Consider the following 20,631-nt stretch of genomic DNA (forward strand, 5'->3'; position numbering starts at 1 on the left):
GTACAAAACTGAACAAATCATATTCTCAGCAGCCATTTTTTTCTTCATTCTATCAAAATACTTGAGTACAAAAGTCGTATAATTGATTTAAAATGTATTCTTGAAACAATGAAATAATTTTTGAACATTACCTTATGAGAAACACAAATTAAAATACCTGAAATAACATTTTAAAAGTTGATAACTAACCATCCTTGACTTCATCCATGCTTAAGTTAGCCTACCCGTATAGGTTAGACCTACTCGTACCGATATAAATAATATTGAAAAGTTATTTCAGAATTAATCCATTGAAATTACTTATTTTTAAATAGGATTTATATTTTTCTATTTTTTTTAAAGGAAATTGGAATAGAATACCAACCAAATAACTAAATTTCTGTTGTTTTGAAATTCAGATTGTTGTATCACAGCTTTTTAAATTAGCCGCCATATCAGGTTTGTATAAAAATAAAAATCTGTTCTCAGTCATGAAAGCGAATTTTTGAATCAAATTATGAAAAATATATTTTCTTGATCAATTTGACATCAAATTGATTATTTTATCAAGGAAATGATAATTATTATTAGATTGAATTTAATGGATGAATTGAGTAACAGCTGTGTACAGTCAGTGGCAAAATGGAGAGACTTGGCAACGCTTTTCTCCTAACTTTCTTCACTGCCATTGTAACGTGGACCTCACTATAGGAAACATACTCGACTGTAATGAAAAGATATGGTTTCATTACAGTACAGTATGCTGTAATGAGAATCATATGTTTATTTGCTCTGCAAACAGCTGTTTACCGGATTGATTTCATGCAGCTGAAAAACTTTTTGTAGCAGAAAACATGTAGCATTAATCATGGGGTAGGACCGCGCCGCAGCATAAAAGTGCTACTTATCACCCTCCCACCGCCGCATCTATGATCGTAACCCTCAAACTATATAATTATATCATTGGATTCAGCAAGAAACGGCCTACAACGTTTATTGGGAGCCTTTTCCTCTAAGTCGGCTAATTACTTGAATATTCGAGAAATAACAAAAAGTCCATAATAAAAAAATACATTTTTCGAGATATTTTATTTTTTTACGGAAAAACTATGCGGTTTATCGCAAGAATGTATAGGACCACATTGAAAGCCAGTTATGTAAAAGCTGTACTATGAATAGTAACTGCAGGACAGGCGATTTTATAAACGCGCGTTTTTTACAACTTACCCCCCTCCCCCACAAGCTGTCGACCACCCTGGGACGTGAAGACATCGAGTTTCATATACACTAAAGACCCCCTAACAATAATCCGAAGTCAAATTCTCTGCCTCCCTCATGTATGCTCAATGTAAGCCAGCGCCTGGACTACAGCTGAATTGAATGACTATGACAAAAAGATTATAAAATAACTTTATTTCAATGACGTGGCGAAGATTTGACAATAATGTCCACTCTACCACTCGGCCACGCCTATTATAGTGCAGGCAAACACCTGAAGAAAAGATGATGGCTTACCTTCAAAGTAGAAAGTCTCGTTCCAACGAGGATTTAATGTCCTGCGTTTGATCTTGGTCTCCAAACGGTGTTTCTTGTCTGGTAGCAAGGTGACTCGCACATACGGATCAGAAGTTCCAGACATGTCTTTGGCTGGCAGTTCTTTAGCCTAGAAACCCGACAAAACAAAATATAATTATTAAGTTGTTGGAATACAGAATGAATAATAGCATAGAGAAACAATAGCATAAGTAGATATCCCATGGTATAGGGAATTTATGTCGCAACTTTTGGTGTTATCTCAAGCCGATTATTGTCAGTTTTCACTGTTTTGTTGGGGTGAGAGTGTATGAACGGCACAATAATTTGAGAGACTACCAGCGTCACACAGCTGCATGGGAAAGAACTACGTGAACTATCGGCTTGGGATAACAGTAAATTTGCGACATAAACGCCCTATACCATGGTATATCTACTTACGCTATTGTTTCTCTATGATAATAGTTATTCGTGTATCTAGAGTGAAAAATGTAGCCTTTTCTCCCTGAGGGGGAGAAACCGAGGGCAACAATTTCCCAGAGGGAGAAAAAGTATTTTTCACTCATGATGTACACAACATTTTTTCCTTCACCTATATTTTCTATAAAAACTGCAAATGAACGATATTATCATTGCAGATTGTGGAAATGGTCCGAACATTAATAATCTATGAAATACTTTTCAATGAAATCTCTTTCATCTCACTTTGTTATAGAACTAATGTCTTTTTTTTGTGTAGTTGAGAAGTTGATATTGTGGTAATTATTCATATTGAATGAAAAAGACTAAGAAATTGTCAAAAAACCACTGATTCATTGATAATTAGTTTTTCTAATTATCAATAAATCAGTGGTTTTTTGACAATTTCTTAGTCTTTTTCATTCAATATGAATAATTACCACAATATCAACTTCTCAACTACACAAAAAAAAAGACATTAGTTCTATAACAAGTTAGTTTTTTAGCAAGTATTAGTTTTTCTAATTATCAATAAATCAGTGGTTTTTTGACAATTTCTTAGTCTTTTTCATTCAATAGAACTAATGTCTCATGTGTTTCCATGAAATTCAAACAGCTCAGTCTTACTGCTGATGATGCCCACATGAGTATTTTGCTTGTGCGTGGGTAATGGAATGAGTGCTTTGGTGATTGATGAGATGATCAAATTGCCATGCCTACCGACGGGATTCGAACCCACGAGCCACGACCAGGCAGTACTAGCAGACTGAAGAGTGCAACGCCTTAGTCGTTTCATGAAAGTATATCTTATTTTTCAAATGCAGATTATTATAATTGTCATGTCGTGAGGTATGTTGTAAGGTTCTTTGTTTAAATGTGTAGCTATTGATATTTCATGAGGATTTGTAAATTTTGAAATATTTTCAGCTACAATATCGGCTACCTAATCAATTGTGATGCTTTAGAACAGATATCACAAAGTTCATCCATGTAGACCACAAAACAATAAAATTCATCGATTGAAACTGATTTCGTTATTGGATGAAGCCATTCAATAAAGTAATTGGAAGTCTTTGAAGGATGAACTTCGCTTCAAGGAAATTGAAAATGGTGAATAACGTCGCCTATAGCTGCGTACACACTCATGCACCACGAACACAAGCTAATAACAAACATAACACATGAAGTACACAATATTATAGTTTATTCATTAATTAATCACTAGCAGGCAACCAGTGCTCCGCAAGTATCTAATTAAAAACTAGACAAACTGAAAACTTGATGTACTGTAATATTAAAGATTTTAAAATATGCCTATAACCATCCTCGGTAAATTAAGAATCTATAATACATGCGAAAATTCAAGTTAATCAGTCTAGTAGTTCAGACGTGATGATGAATGATTCTTGAATTTCTGAATGTAAAAAATGAGTATTTCCATCAAGTACTCATACAAAAGAGATTGAATTATAGGGTTTTCTTATAATACCCATATTAAAGATCATATTTTTACTATCGAATGCTTTAAAATATTCATCGAATGAAAGAAATATAATACATATTTTTCCATATTTGTTTTATTATCTTTTACTTGTTTTCTTGGTTCTTATTTTGTACTGTAAATAAAATTAATGTAAGTGAATTTTGTTATCATGGCGAGTCTGTTGCTTCAGCCGCCATTTTGTGACATTTCTGTTATACCGTTAAGTGGGAGGAGACTGTCTAGCTGGGCCAATGGCAGGCGTTCAAGCCCTTGACCAATAGCAGTACTCGCCCACTAGTATAAATTCTGCTGCTCTTGTATTCAGTTTTAGTTTATCAGAGATTGACAATGGTGTAACAAGCGAAACCGGTCTTTCTAAGTACCAATAAATCTGTGGTTTTTGACAATTTCTTAGTGTTTTTCATTTAACAATTTGAAATTGTCAAATTTTATTTAAACTGGCACTGTACAAACAGTTATAATAATAAGATGTTGATCAATACCTATTCTCATAATAGGTGAATCACACGAAATCTTATTCAATATTCTTATCTTTTCTATTTTCAATTGTTCTGTCATTTTATCTCTTGATATGTGATTCAGTGGATAACTCACCTGTATTGTAGCGAAACATCTCATATTATAGCATATAGCTTATTTAATAATACATAATTCTATTTGTATGTAATGCAAACAGCACTCACCGTCAGAATTCTGAGGATAAGAGTAGTATTTTGAAAGTCGTATTCTAAGCTGAAGTGGATTTGTCCAACATTCTCTGATGGCTCAGAATTATCTATGTACATATCCACCAATGATATGGATCGGCTCTGCAGGAACGCCATCTGTCGAGCAAACAACCAACCACATCAATGATCAACATTTCTAATTAGCTAGTGAATTTATCATTTATCATTGGGAACATAAAGTAATGCGTATTTTTTTCGTAAGGTCCACGTTATAATGGCAGTAGAGAAAGATCTCCCAGTATTCAAGGTCTAAAAGATTGTATGGTAACTTGAGAACATGAGTTCTAACATCCCAGGCGGAATGTGAATGTTTTAAGGTGCGTACAGATTTACGCGCCGCGAACATGAGCAATTCACTTTCAATCAGCTGATGCCAAGCTGATTCTTACCGTTTCTGTAAAAATGCAGATATAATCAGCTGATTAAAAGTGAATTGCTCATGTTCGCGGCGCGTATATCTGTACGCACCTTTATATAGTACATAGTACAGTGTCCCACGAAGAGGTAGACATTCATGCACCGAACTTTTTTAAATTTTACGCAGTTTACAAAGTAGGTTCTGAAAATATTCTGAGAAAATATCAGCTCCATAACCTAGAAACAAAAATGGCGTCATATTGAAAATTTTACAAATTAACTTACTACTTTCATAAGTAATCTGATTTGTTTACTTTATTTAAAGGAACTCCATCTGTCGAGCAAACAACGAACCACATCAATGATCAACATTTCTAATTAGCTAGTGAATTTAGTCTTGGCTCATTTGATGGTACCAGAAATGGATCAAGCAATCTTCCAAAAAGATGGTGCTCCATCTCATTTCGCAAATCATGTCAAGCGATTACTAAATGCCAATCCTCATGGCCGTTGGATTGGTCGTGGAAGTGATTTTTTAGATTGGCCACCCCGATCACCAAATTCAACTGTTTGTGTCTTCTTTCTATAGGGTTACTTGAAGGAAAAAGTTTATACCCATAGCTTCAATAATGATTAGGAACTAAAACGATCAATAGAAGAGGAACTTCTCCGGATACCGCGAAGTTACTTTGTAAGAGCTTACAAATCATTTATCAGTGTGTTGCTGTGGATGGGTTTTAATTTAAATAGTTTTGGACTTTAAGGTATTTCATCAGGCCATGTTCTAGTTTTTTATTTGAAAGTCATGTTGCCTTAAAGTACAACTATACAAATATTTTATAAAACCAAAAATACCTTTTTAATGTTTTTAAAGTATCGTTTTTCAATATGTCGCCATTTTGTTTCTACGAATGTTAGGTACGGAAAGTTGAAATTTTCCCAGAATATTTCTAGAACTTACTTTTTAAACTGTGTAAAATTTGGAAAAGTTGGGTGCATGAATGGGCACGTAATATAGAATCAGACGTGTAAACCTCTTGGTGTGTATAGATACACATATTATATAGAATGAGTCATATTTTATGATATAGAAGCGATAATTCCCAAGTTTGTTACATAGGACGGGTAGGTATTAGTTGGAGAATATGTCTGTAAGAGACGTTTGTGACCAGTGTGAATTTGACCTATAGTGGCAGTGGAGAAACAACGCAGCCGATTCTCTGCCTTGTACTGCCTTCTACAGAAGATATCTGATACCCGGTATCTTGTTTTTGATGAATCTGTTAGTGGTTAGACAACGTCTAGTCTTTTCATCCAGTATGGATAACTAACACAAAGGGCGATATGAATAAAACCAAAGCATATGCTCTTGAGCATGGAGCATAAGGTTTTGCTCATGAGCAGGTATCTGGTATACTTTCCTCTTACTCACACGAATTAGTTGAGCCATTTTACTATAAGCAAATGGTAAAAAGCTGCTCCAGAGTAGACTCACCTTTTTTGAAGCATTTGCTTCAAAAGTTGAGCAAACGCTCTAGTTTATTCGCAAAAGCTTTTACTTTTGAGCAAATGTTCAAACTAGTTTTTTCGATGAGCATGAGCAAAAGGTTTTGCTCACGTTTATTCATGGAAAATGAAGCATATGCTCCATATTTTAGAAGTATAAGCAAATGCTCAACTTTATTCATATGGTCCATTATCACATTCATAACACTCAAGAAGTAATATCAATTGTATAGGAGATTCAATTTCGTTTCTAATATTGAAATCCTATTCAATACAGTTTTTGAGAGAGTAAGAATTGGATTTGGAATTCTATTCGAAGATTTTAATGGCGTGAGTAAAGACATGTTTTACAGAAGTAGTCGAACATTCTTATACTCATCGTCATTCTCTTATCAACAACCCTAGAGGAATTATTTATTATTATTATTATTATTTTATTGATTCAATGATACAAAATAAAATAATATAATCAAACTAAAAATTATGATGCTTTGATTGGTCAGAATCGAATTTGATCATGGGACGGAAACCCTGTAGTGATGTCCAAGTTATAGTGGCAGTGTTTGATTAGCAATGGTATTGCCATCCTTGTCTATCATTCAACAAAGCGGATAGCGCTATCTCTTTCTCGCTTCGTCTGTTGTCAGATTGTCTTTCAACAATGAATAATTAATATTTGATTACCCAAATATTCCATCTTAATTATGAAATTATTGAAAAATACAATTTCTTGCTTAATAAAATTTAATTGATTATTTTAAACGAGAATGAACAGTTAATATAACATCAATACCGTCTGTAGAAGGCAGAAGTATTAAGAAGGTAAAAATATTCAAGAATCAACTAAAAAAGTTTTTGGTCGATGGAACATTTTATAGTATCCAAGAGTTCCTTTCCATCTGAATATCTGGGTTGGTTTCAAAGTCTTGACATTCTGTGTGCTTGAATACACAGTATTTTCTATGTTATAAATAAACTGGACAGCCTTTTTACTTAGGTACATACTGCGAGTTATATCCAAACCATATGTGTATATATATTACTTATGCATATTATATGGTATATTGACTTGTCTTATACTCCATCCTGGGGTCCCCAAGACGTAATCAAAAAAAAAAAAAAAAAAATTGACGAGACAGAGGATCGGCAACGTTGTTATCCTATCTTTCTCCACTGCCATTATAACGTGGACCTTACTATATAATTTGAAATCAATCGTTGGGTTGTCAAACACTTTGGGTTTAGGCCGGTTGCAGACGAACGACTATCGCATGTGGGATGTGGGAGCGATTATTTTCCATCTGTGGTACCACAAACGCAGCGCATATGGAATGCATTGGCAGGCATGGCAGTGGCACTGATACTTCCGCATGGCGTTGTGCGCTGTGGCAGCGATTAGAGGAGCTGGGTAGAAAAACGACCCGAGGCTACTCGTGTCGTTTTTCCGCAACACGCTTCATTCTATACGCCATTAAATTCTGAACAGATTGGTACATAAAATGTTGTTGTATCTTGAAAAATGATTGAGTTGTGAAAATTTTTCGTTTGTGTGGCAAACCTGAAATTATTCAGCTGACAAGCTGTGAGCCAGCAGCCAGTGAAATCCTTATTTTGTTTTCTTACAAAAGAAGAAGCTGATTGATTGATTGATTGATTGAGTACTTTATTTATGTAGATTACAGTATATACTGGCTTATACACTTATATACAATAGCTTACAATACAGCAAAATTATAGATGAATTTACATAATATAGACTAAGAAAATAATTATTGAACTGTATATGATATGAAAAAAGCAATTTGGAATAACTATACAAGATTATATTGTAATGCATCTACATAAATTGGCGGAGCTTTGGACATATCAATGTCCATTCTTCGGAAAGAATATTAAAAATATCCTCCCAACAAACTCTCTACCAAATGAATGGTATAAGAAGATCATTAATACATCCAAGGGAACCAATTATCCTCTAGATAATGGAAATAATGAAGAAGACGCTCCTGAAGAAGAATCCGATGCTGAAAACATTGGGGTGTATGAATTTCCCGAAAATCAGAACAGTACCATGTAACATTCCAGAGTCTTGATTGTGGGAAGAAACGTGTTCAAGAAGAAAATATCATCTTCAATTGCTCACTTCCAAATGACATTTTTTAGATCTTTATCACCTACTTATTAATTATCCAATATCATGAGCAATATATTATCATTATCACTACTCTTGATACGGGTTTTTCATCATTTTATTGAACCTCTGAACATGTAACAACCAGGGTTATGGAAAAACGACTTGAGACAACACACCTTATATCAATTAATATCAGTTAGCCTTGGATTACTGGCTAATTATGAATAATAGCATTGAAAATAGTATAAAAGATCAATAAAGTTCAAATACTTGCAAGAATATTGCATTCTGATGAAATAATGAAGATGTGTACTAAATATTTCAAACTCAATTTACACAAAACTTGATTTCTTGACTCAGGTCGTTTTTCCACCCAACTCCTCGATTGTGGTACCACTGGTTTGAGCACTACGCTTCCCCTAGCTTCTGTACCACAATCGCAGTTGCTTTGACTTTGAAAACAGCTGTATGATTAAACATCTGATAAAAACACCCGAGTATGATACAAACATCTGAAAACTGCTGCACTAATGCGCGTTTTCTCGAATGTAGCGTGAAAGTCTCTCTGCGTTAGTCGTATTGTTCTGTGTTATGTCGGTCCCACATCCCACATGCGATAGTGGTTCGTCTGCAACCGGTCTTAAATTCGAGACACAAATATAAGTTTCCTGAGAATCATTTTGAAACTACAAAATGAAACTAATTTTAGAGCTACTATTCTGTACAATATTGGATTTCCTGTGTAAGGTTTTGCCCGAAAAAATCAAAAATTAATTTGCTTAGTTTGGAGGATCAGATGAGAATCAGCCATTGGTTGGATCCAATAAACATGATAGATCTCCTGTATTGCAATGAATTCATGCATGCAACGCAAGTCCAATGGACAATGGAGAGATTGATTGATTGATTGATTGAGTACTTTATTTATGTAGATTACAATATATACTAGCTTATACACTTATATAAAATATCTTACAATACAGCAAAATTATAGATGAATTTACATAATATAGACTAAGAAAATAATTATTGAACTGTATATGGAAAAGCAATTTGTAATAACCTTAGATAATTATATTGTTATGCATCTACATAAATTAGTGGAGCTTTATACATATCAATGTCCATTCTTCGGAAAGAATATTAAAAATATCCTCCCCACTAAGTCTCTACCAAGAGAGAGAGAGAGATTGATTGATTGATTATTATTTATGTAGATTACAATATATACTGGCTTATACACTTATATACAATAGCTTACAATACAGCAAAATTATAGATGAATTTACATAATATAGACTAAGAAAATAATTGTTGAACAGTATATGATATGAAAAAGCAGTTTGTAATATAATAACTATAGATAATAATCATATTGTTATGCATCTACATAAATTGGCGGAGCTTTGGACATATCAATGTCCATTCTTCGGAAAGAATATTAAAAATATCCTCCCCACTAACTCTCTACCAAACTGAGAGAGAGAGAGAGAGAGAGAGAGAGAGAGAGAGCGCTCCCTATTGATAATAGTGTCTGTTTTAATGATGGAACCTGGATTAATAAAGGAGCTTCGATGATGATGGTAATGGACGAAGCAACACACCTTCAGTAAAGAATGAAAATCAAAGCAAACCCGGGTAAATATTTCTAAAATTTTGAAAATTCTCGTTGGCTCGCGTAAGCTTGTACGCCCTTTAAAGCCTCCGATGTTTCGCTCGTCATATTTCAGGCAGTCTGAGACAAAATCTTGCAATTAGGCACACACTTTGCGTGCAACTGAAAAGGCTCTTAGAAGCCTGGCGCTTCAACAGACTCCGTATCTTCCTAATTGCCCTGACCTTGTACCTTCGCTACATTATTTCCATTCTCTACGCAGGAGAAGCTGTAAGCAGGATGCTTAATGATCGGTCGATGAAGGAATTGCACTTTCCTATAGTGACGTCCACGTTATAATGACAGTATTTGCTCAACATTGGTGTTGCTTTCATTCGACTAAGCAACCTGTTCCAGCCCCACCACATTGCCAGATCGTACTTCAACAATGAAGAATTATAATCAGTCACAGAACTATTCAATCTCAATTAGAATACAAACCGTTCCCACTTCAATAATGACTATAGTTGTTGAGGCCATTTGAAATTGTATTCATTCGCTCATTGACTGCTAGATGGCAGGAGTTCTATAATTTTATAGTATCCATTACTCATCAATTTATCGTTCCAGGCACTGGATAGTTTATTAGTCAGTGTGAATTCAGCTCTCGTATTGCTAGCACTCCCTGTCGAGGCTTTAATATTCAGGAAATTCGTCCTGAATCTGCCTAAATATTCGTGTCGTTTAATATTATAGGAAATTCGGCCTATACATTTATTCGTGTACATAAATTGCATTTTCGTTTTACGTGGAAAGTTACTCACGTTTCGTATTAGTGAAAGTGAATGCCAGAACTCAATTTTTAGTTTTGCTTTTATCAATAGTCAAGTCATAGTGTTATATATCCAGACAGTAAACTTCATTTCAGAACGGGAAAACAGCAAGGAATCAACTTTAACAATCGCATTTCGGATAAATCGGTTTGCATAATTTCACCTATCTTTTCCTTTCATCTATCCTATCAAACTGTCCACCTTCTACCTCAAATAGAAGTAGGCAAGCAATTCGATTCACGACATGTTGGATTTGGGATTTGGTGAGTACCTTTTCTGATTTTCTATGTGTTCTATGTATGTGGTTTTTTCTGAATTTAAATATTATTCAGCACAAAGATTTGATACGTTTTATACATTCCGTTTCAGAGCATTTGAAACTTGTAGCTTGAAATATTTAAATTTAAAGAACCAGTATTTACGTAACAATAGTTGAGACCACGTCATTATAACGTCAGTATTTGATCAAAATTGGTGTTGCTATCCTTGTCTATCATTCGGCAAAGCAGATTGCGTTATCCTTTCCTACCTCCTACCGATGCACTTACATTGCATCCGATTTCGCACGAAAATTGATCGGACAAGTACGTACGAAAACGCACGAACGATCCCGATAAATTGAAATTAATTGTGAATGCTCACACTACATAAGAGTTGGTCGTACATACACGCACGTATACTTCCGACATCCAAACTTGATCCCATCCTGTTGGGATATTTTTCTCACTTCAAATCAAATCAAATCAAATCAATTTATTGCCATTCTTTTTTTACAAACAAGTGAAACAAAAAAATTCTTATAATGTTATAACTAATTATAATCTTAACTAATTTAAAAACATATTCAACGAATGTTTTCTTTTATTTTAATATTGAAATAATGGGCTCTCCCAGTAAAGCTAATGCTTGAGCTCTGGAAGAGAGTTCAAAAATCTTAAAAGTAATTAGGATGGATGTCTAAGACAATTTAATTAGTACCAGAAGAAACAATATGCAATATAAACACTAGAATATAAATGTATGTACAATATAACAATGTAAGCACTAGAACAAAAAGTCAATTAATCTTCTGAAATCACAAGTCTGAAGTAAACTTTCCTACATACCCACTCTCTTATTTCATAAATTAAACACTTAGTAATTCTATTTAGAATGAATTTTTCAGGTAGACAATTTATTATTCTATGGCAATAGAAGGACAATTGGTGTTTGCAAGATGTAAGTCTAGTGAATAGCTTATTGTAGGTATTAAAAACATTTGGACGTATTAGATATGGTGTATTACGAGTAGTGAATTTGTCTTTGTTTTTATTAATGTACAGAATTGCGTTAGTTACGTATGTTTGTCTCAATGTTGGTAAATCAATTTCTTTAAATAGTAGTCTACTAGGGTACATTCTCGTTCCATGATTCTACACATACTTTTTACGTGTTTGCAAATAAAAACAAATGAATAAAAATGGACACAGATAAACTTGTTAATTTAGTTTTTGGTCGTAAATGTTTGTGGGATCAGAGTGATGATAATTATGGTTTTGCGAAAATTACTGTATCTAGATAAATTGGGTCGTATAGCTTCAATTATATAGTCAAAGGTTTCTTTATCCATTTGTAGATAACCATGGAACAAGTTGTTGTCATTATTTAAGTCTGACATTATGTGATGAAATTCACCAAGCTCCTCTCTTTTCAAATAAATTTCACGCACCCATTGAGTTCTGCGATGATATCGATGCTGCCTCAGTCTCCGAATCAGCAGAGAATTTTCTAAAAGATACAATTGATTGTATTGGGAATTCATTGCTAAGCAGTAAACCAAACAAAACCTAACAAATATTAGCTTACGTCAAGAAGTATGATGGAGAGAAACGCATTTAGTGTGCGCACTCATTTCGTACGATCGGTGTCGTAGAAATTCGTATGCAATGTGAGCTCATCCGCGTTTTCGCTTGTGCGTAAATGCCGTCGTCGACCAATACAGGGTGAGGATCTCAGATTGGGTAGATTTCAATTGGTCTAAATAACCTAAAAGATTATGTTCAATTATGTGTAAACGGAGGGGGGTTGTTTCTACTCTTCTATAATGTTTACCAACATTATGCTAAAGTTTACTGCTATCAAATCATCTACCGGTATTTGAATCCTTGATTGGTTGAGAGCTTTTAGTGGATTCGTTCATTCAAATGCACAGATTATCATCATTAACTAATTGTCACCTATTCTAGCAGCTAGCAACTACGAGTCAGGAACTTCAATGAAAAATACTAATAAAATTTAACTTCAGGTTTATTGAACTCTAAGTAAATAGAACGAATTAATAAAAGTCAGGTAACATGTCGAATTTTCAAACAGAACAAAGTTATTCAGCAATCGATTCAGGTCAAGAAGACATACTTCCCCTATTTTCTAATCTATACATTTTGGGAACCTGCTAACTTGCTGCATTTAAATTTGGGCCTCGGTCATTCTATGAAATTAAACTATGAGCTTAATAAGAAAAACAACAAAAGTTCGGCACTCACCATTTCAACAATATTCAAACTTGGACTCTTCAGAAACACTCACATACGTTTTAATAAAACTCACTATACATGAACTCATACGCACAAATAATTTCCTGATTCTACTCCTACTAACTCTATAAAATTTGGTTTCCTATTCAAATGGATAAAAATTACTGATAACTGAAAACTTAACAGTTTGTCCCTCTGAATGGGAAATGGGCCCATTCAGAGGACCGAGGCTCGCACACCGTTACATGTTTTCCCAGTTATGTCTCAATTCCAACTGTGGCCTTTTCACTGAAAATTATTCCCCCTCCACGAGCGTTGAGCATAACTTCCAGTGGAAAAGCCAAAGCTGCAAAAAGGTCAATGCTCGTACAATTTTCAAATACAGTGGCTTTTTCGACATGAAATTGAAACTGCATTTGAAAAATGCACGAAAATTGCTTCAATTTTGACAACTAAGCAACAAGTTAGCAAATTCAAACAAGACAGAGTCAATTCTCACACTAAAAACGCAGGGTTCAACATACAGTTAGAATCAAAGTTCATTTCAGTTCAAAAACCTGAAAAATAATATAAGATACACAAAAACAACTACAATAATACCCACTCAATATTCACACTATTACATATGTTTTAATGGGGCAGGTTGAGATTATACTTTTTAATGGCAATATGTTGATACTTTTAAAAATGTTTTTATTCTTGTATAATAAATACAAATAATGAAAAGTTATTCGATCAGCTGTTTTAGACACTTGAAATTTGGACAATATAAATGTTAAAAATGCTTGTCGTCGACGACTACGGAAGTTTACGCATAAACGAAAATGAACCTCTATAAGGATAAACTTCTGAGGCCAGATCTAGAGTTCACGTCACGGTTTTTCAGAACCTATTATAGGTCTATTTATCTGTCATCATTATCATCTTTATCATGACATACTCATATTTGGTGTGAAGAAGATGTTGAAGGAGAGGTGAGAGGAGGAACAGTATGAAAGAGAAGAAGATGTTGAAGGAGAGGTGAGAGGAGGAACAGTATGCAAGAGAAGAAGATGTTGAAGGAGAGGTGAGAGGAGGAACAGTATGCAAGAAAAGAAGATGTTGAAGGAGAGGTGAGAGGAGGAACAGTATGCAAGAAAAGAAGATGTTGAAGGAGAGGTGAGAGGAGGAACAGTATGCAAGAGAAGAAGATGTTGAAGGAGAGGTGAGAGGAGGAACAGTATGCAAGAGAAGAAGATGTTGAAGGAGAGGTGAGAGGAGGAACAGTATGCAAGAGAAGAAGATGTTGAAGGAGAGGTGAGAGGAGGAACAGTATGCAAGATAAGGTGTTGAAGGAGAGGTGAGAGGAGGAACAGTATGCAAGAGAAGTGTTGAAGGAGAGGTGAGAGGAGGAACAGTATGCAAGAGAAGGTGTTGAAGGAGAGGTGAGAGGAGGAACAGTATGCAAGAGAAGGTGTTGAAGGAGAGGTGAGAGGAGGAACAGTATGCAAGAGAAGGTGTTGAAGGAGAGGTGAGAGGAGGAACAGTATGCAAGAGAAGGTGTTGAAGGAGAGGTGAGAGGAGGAACAGTATGCAAGAGAAGTGTTGAAGGAGAGGTGAGAGGAGGAACAGTATGCAAGAGAAGAAGATGTTGAAGGAGAGGTGAGGAGGAACAGTATGCAAGAGAAGAAGATGTTGAAGGAGAGGTGAGAGGAGGAACAGTATGCAAGAGAAGAAGATGTTGAAGGAGAGGTGAGAGGAGGAACAGTATGCAAGATAAGGTGTTGAAGGAGAGGTGAGAGGAGGAACAGTATGCAAGAGAAGGTGTTGAAGGAGAGGTGAGAGGAGGAACAGTATGCAAGAGAAGGTGTTGAAGGAGAGGTGAGAGGAGGAACAGTATGCAAGAGAAGGTGTTGAAGGAGAGGTGAGAGGAGGAACAGTATGCAAGAGAAGGTGTTGAAGGAGAGGTGAGAGGAGGAACAGTATGCAAGAGAAGGTGTTGAAGGAGAGGTGAGAGGAGGAACAGTATGCAAGAGAAGGTGTTGAAGGAGAGGTGAGAGGAGGAACAGTATGCAAGAGAAGTGTTGAAGGAGAGGTGAGAGGAGGAACAGTATGCAAGAGAAGAAGATGTTGAAGGAGAGGTGAGAGAGGAGGAACAGTATGCAAGAGAAGGTGTTGAAGGAGAGGTGAGAGGAGGAACAGTATGCAAGAGAAGGTGTTGAAGGAGAGGTGAGAGGAGGAACAGTATGCAAGAGAAGGTGTTGAAGGAGAGGTGAGAGGAGGAACAGTATGCAAGAGAAGGTGTTGAAGGAGAGGTGAGAGGAGGAACAGTATGCAAGAGAAGAAGATGTTGAAGGAGAGGTGAGAGGAGGAACAGTATGCAAGAGAAGAAGATGTTGAAGGAGAGGTGAGAGGAGGAACAGTATGCAAGAGACGAAGATGTTGAAGGAGAGGTGAGAGGAGGAACAGTATGCAAGAGAAGAAGGTGTTGAAGGAGAGGTGAGAGGAGGAACAGTATGCAAGAGAAGAAGATGTTATGCTCAACTATCGCATTTTCTTGCAGAAACTAATAACATAACTATTTTCTGATACCAATCCTGCAAAAATATCATCACTCATCATTTTCTTGGTAAACTTGGATTTCTCGTTGGATTTAAGCTGAACTATTGCACTCTCTTGTTGAAACTAACTATGTTACTATTAATAGTGAGGTCCACGTTATAATGTCAGTGAATGATTAGCAAAGGTATTGCTATCCTTGTCTATCATTCAACAAAGCGAATAGCGCTTTGCTATATCTCTTTCTCGCTTTGCTCTGGTGCCAGATCGTCTTTCAACCATGTAGAATTAATAATTAATTAACAAAATAATCCATCTTGAGTATGAAAATTCATTATGAAATTATTGAAAAATATAATTTCTTGCTTAATAAAATATAATTGATTATTTTAAACGAGAACGAAAAGTTAATATTACATCGATAATCCTGTATCAACTACAGTCTTTGACAAGAAGGCATTGACAAGACAGAGGATTGGCAACGTTGTTCTTCTATCTTTCTCCAGTACCATCATAAAGCTGGGGTTTCGTTTGTGCGTAAATGCCGTCGTGCGTCGTCGACCTCGGCAGGGTGGGGGGGATCTCACATTGAGTAGATTTCAATTTGTCTAATTAACATAAAAGATTATGTTCAATTAGGATGTAATCAGGGAGGTTGAATTTATACTTTTAAATGGAAATATATTGATACTTATAGAAATGTTCTTATTCTTGAATAATGAATACAAATAATGAAAAATTATTCGATCAGCTGTTTTAGCACACTTGAAATTTGGACAATATGAATGTCATCAATGCTTGTCGTCGTCGACTGCGGAAGTTTACGCACAAACGGAAAAATGCACCTTTACTTGGACCTCACTATAGCAGTTGGCGGCAGATTCAAGTGAGGTGGCCATTTTTGTCAGTTTATAACTGGACAAAAATTGCCGATCTGGCCGCACCGATTACAGGGCATTTGGTGGGCTCTGTAAAAATTACCCGTCTGTGTCTTATGATATTTGATTATTAACTCTTGTATGTTTCAATTATTAATCAAATCAAATCAAATCATTTATTTGCCATACAATAAATACATATTCAAAACAAATAAAAGAAAATAGACAATTTTATAATCAAAAGTATGAAATAATAAAATAATAAGTGAGCATAAATAATACCAAAATCATAATTAGATACTTTTCATGTGTAATTTGGCATCAGCAGCAAAAGGAATTAAGCCATGTCCGCTGGTGAGAGTTGCAATCAGTTATGCTTGGATAAATTTGTTACATTGGTTCTTTCCTGGTTTTATACAATAATAGAGAACAAATAAAATTAAATAATTCACGCTTTAAAATATGATTGGAAAAATTAGATAATTCTTTCAATTGAAAAGAAATAGTTTTCTATTATCCAATTTTTTAGTATTTTGTAATTAATTCTTGCTTCCAGATCAAAAGGCGATTCATTTATGAATCTTGTACATTTAATTGTTGTTATTGTTATTGTTATTTCATCGTATAAAACCGCATATGATGAGCACAGCTCAAACGGTGTACGACATGTCAAATATATCAAGTATATGGTTTCCCTCCATTGAGGGAAAGTTTTTCATTTTACAAAATCGTCTGGATAACTTCTGATCTCTAGGATTTCAGTGAGAAGATCTCATAGCATTCTCCTAATGAATACGGGCAGCATTCAGTCAGTATATCTTTGAGAGCTGTATAAAATAATGAGCTGTCTTCTAATTACTGTTAGTTTTATTTTATAAATTTTGTATTTATAGGTTGTTGTATCTGATCTAAAAACATATTGAATCATATCATTTAATAAAAATTTGTTTTTATACTTGATAATATATTTTGCTAAATTTTTCAATTCATCACATTAAACTCTTCAAATAGCAGATTAGTTGGATGCAATCGAGGTTCATTCAATATTGTTTTTATAATACTCTTTTGAGTGATAAATACATTATTCAAATGACTATCAAAAGCCCCACCTCAGATTGTTATCCCATATTCTAATATGGATTGCACCAAAGCAAAATATACTGTTTTTAAATCCTGAAGTTTTAGTATTTTGTTAATTTTGTAGAATTTGAAAGAAATATATTTGAGTTTTGAGTGAATTAATACATTATACAAATTGAATAAATGAATATTGATCAATGATTACTCACCGAAGGGTGATCACCCTTGACATTTTGAAGTGCTTTGTTGTGTGCAGTTGGTGGAGTTTTTGACGAATCTTGACTTCCGGTGGCGGGCCCTGAGCCCCCTGCCGGAGACTTGCTTCCTGGACTTCCGGTTCCGGTTGTTCTGTTCATAAACAATAAAACAAAATTTGTGTCAGCGGTTCAATCATCAGCTCAGAATATAACAACAGATATGAGATTAACACGGTTAATCAAATTGATAGGAGAATAACATATGCAATCTCCACACAATTGGAGTCAGAAATGAAAGCCAGAAAGCCAGATGTGAAGGCTTTGTAATCAGTGTGAAGAGACTGCTAAGCATATCATACTGGATTGCGAAAGTCTTGGAGCTAGAAGAAGGGCTCTGTTTGGCTGCAAGCAACCAGCTGAGGAATGGGATGATGGTACAGGGAAAAAACTCCTGAACCTTGTAAAGGACACGGGAGTTGGTTTGCCTAACTAACATACTTTGGGACACACAATAAGCTTCGGTTGACGTGTGAGGTTCTTCGAACCTTTGGATCTTTGAATCCATCCCTTCAAAACATAAACATAAACATATGCAACTTCAATGAAATCATTAGGTTTGACCATTGATGTAAGTTCAACTTAAAAATACCATATCACTAGTAGTTCTGTGAAAAATAGACCTCGCGCAGTCATAAACCACGGTCTCATCTAGTACTGTCTATCAGAGTAAATATTCAGTCCTGTCCTCAAGGATCTCTAATATTGTCCATCAGAGTAAATTCTGTCCTGTCCTCAAGTTTAGTACTCTAATATTGTCCATCAGAGTAAATTCTATCCTGTCCTCAAGGATAGTATATAGTATATACTATCTATACTATACTATAAGATAGTATATAGTTTATACTATTAATCTACATACTATTCTTGTCTTGTCCTATCTTATTAACGAGATATTGGTATGAAAACGGCCGATGGCTGATTGGATAAACAATTACTACCACCAAAAGCTAATTTCCTACAAGAAATACTGGCAACTGGTCAGCCCAAGTTGAATGCAAGGAGAATAGTATATTTCGCACCTAGGGCCGAGAATGAGACTTTTCCGGCTCGAAATCGGTTTTCAAGTCCGAGGCCGAAGGCCGAGGACTAGAAAAGATTGAGAGCCGGAAAAACATTTTTGCCCGAGGTGCGAACGCTATTTTTCGCCACACAGAAAAACATACAATATATTTTTATATACATATATATGAGAATAATTGTTCATTAAGCACTTCCGAAAGCAAAAGTGGAAGGTCATAGCTCTAGCAAATCTGAGGTAATATCAGGAAATTGTCCAAGTATTTTTATTTTTTATCTGATTTGTCTAAATAACCTAAAATATTATGTTCAATTATGTGGGAGGTTGAGTTTATACTTTTTTATTCTTTCTATGAAAATAAGATGATATTATTATAAATGTTTTAATTATTGAATAATAAACACAAATAATGGAAAGTTTTTTGATCAGCTGTTTTAGCACACTTGAAATTTGGCCAATCTGAATGTCAAAGTCAACAATGCTTGTTGTCATCGACTTGGGAAGCTTAGGTTAGAAGTTCTATCCTACTCTGAAAATCAAATTTGAATAGTTTATAATATATATCTTATCTCCATTTCATTTATCCAAATAATATGATAGTATATTATTGCAGAATAATTTATTCAATTCTAGAAGCATAAACTGATTCCGTTTCATAAATTATTTGTAAAAACGTTCAGCACCATGGATATTGCCCAAGTAGTTCCAAAATTATCCACCATGTTTCGTGATAAACAAAGTACTATGAGGTTTGAGGTTGGATTCTATTATACTCTGAAAATTGAATTCGAATAGTTTATAATATCTTATTTGTATTTCATTCATCCAAATAAAATGATAGTATCTTATTGCAAAACACTTTATTCAATTCTAGGAGCATAAACTATGTTGTAAACACGTTCACATCAAATCAGAATCAGCTGACTTCAAGGTTATTTTACAGCCCTAGGGCCGTAAAAATTTTACCGGCCTGGTCAGAAAACAATCATTTTCGGCCTCCATATGACGCACGAAAACCAGCTCATTACATTTAAGTGGGGCGAAAAGTATGTTACTCTGAGTTATTAATTGCATGCGTCATTGCATGCGATGAATAATAACACTCAGGCCCGGCTGCCCCCTTTGGGTTGTGGGGAGCTTTGAGTCGAACATCGTACTCAAGAATGTGTTGAAAACCAGAATTCACCCACAGCATCCATGCTTGTCGTAGGAGGCGACTGAAAGGAACCCCAAGACAACTCCAGAAGTTGCTTTGCCATCAAACCCATGGGATCTGCCCCATCAGGGCAGTTTCGGAAGGGGCAAAAAGAAAAACCCAAGAGACCAGAGATGGGTGAAACTCCAGGAACAAATGCGGGTCAAAAGGCTGAGTCGAGGGTGACCAGGTGCCTTAGAGGCAATTTGGCGACCCCTTCTTCAGCGGAAGGACCTACAAAAAAGCCAGGAGTGGAACTCACGTAGGTCACGAGTTTGTTAGTGGGAGGCCAAAAACTCACCACTGCTCAAAGAAGGGAGGTCATTCAGGCAAAGCTTCTAGGGAGAGGTGAGGATTTAGACCCTTCAGAGTTTCGGAGAGGAAAAGAAAAACCCAAAGGACCAGAGATGGGTAAAACACCAGGCACAAATATGAGTCAAGAGGCTGAGTCAGGGGTGGTGGCCGGGCGCCCTAGAGGCAAATTGGCCACCCTTTCCTCAGCGGAAGGACCTTCAAAGAAGGCCA

The 20,631-nt window shown here is 35.4% G+C and overlaps 1 protein-coding gene across 5 annotated transcripts in view; it reads right to left on the reverse strand.

Annotated features, from left to right (window-relative positions):
* The window catches only part of LOC111047425 (synaptotagmin-7), a 468,639-nt gene that overhangs the window by 22,485 nt on the left and 425,523 nt on the right, over positions 1-20,631 (reverse strand). For all 5 annotated transcript variants that reach the window (XM_039442272.1, XM_039442270.1, XM_039442271.1 and 2 more), the window contains 3 exons: positions 17,846-17,984; positions 4,159-4,299; positions 1,495-1,642 (listed from right to left, as the gene is read on the reverse strand). In XM_039442272.1, coding sequence (XP_039298206.1) covers positions 1,495-1,642; positions 4,159-4,299; positions 17,846-17,984 — 428 coding nt within the window. The remainder of the gene's footprint in view (positions 1-1,494; positions 1,643-4,158; positions 4,300-17,845; positions 17,985-20,631) is intronic.

This window comes from Nilaparvata lugens, chromosome X (genome assembly GCF_014356525.2).
Source record: "Nilaparvata lugens isolate BPH chromosome X, ASM1435652v1, whole genome shotgun sequence".
In the NCBI taxonomy this organism is placed as follows: domain Eukaryota; kingdom Metazoa; phylum Arthropoda; class Insecta; order Hemiptera; family Delphacidae; genus Nilaparvata; species Nilaparvata lugens.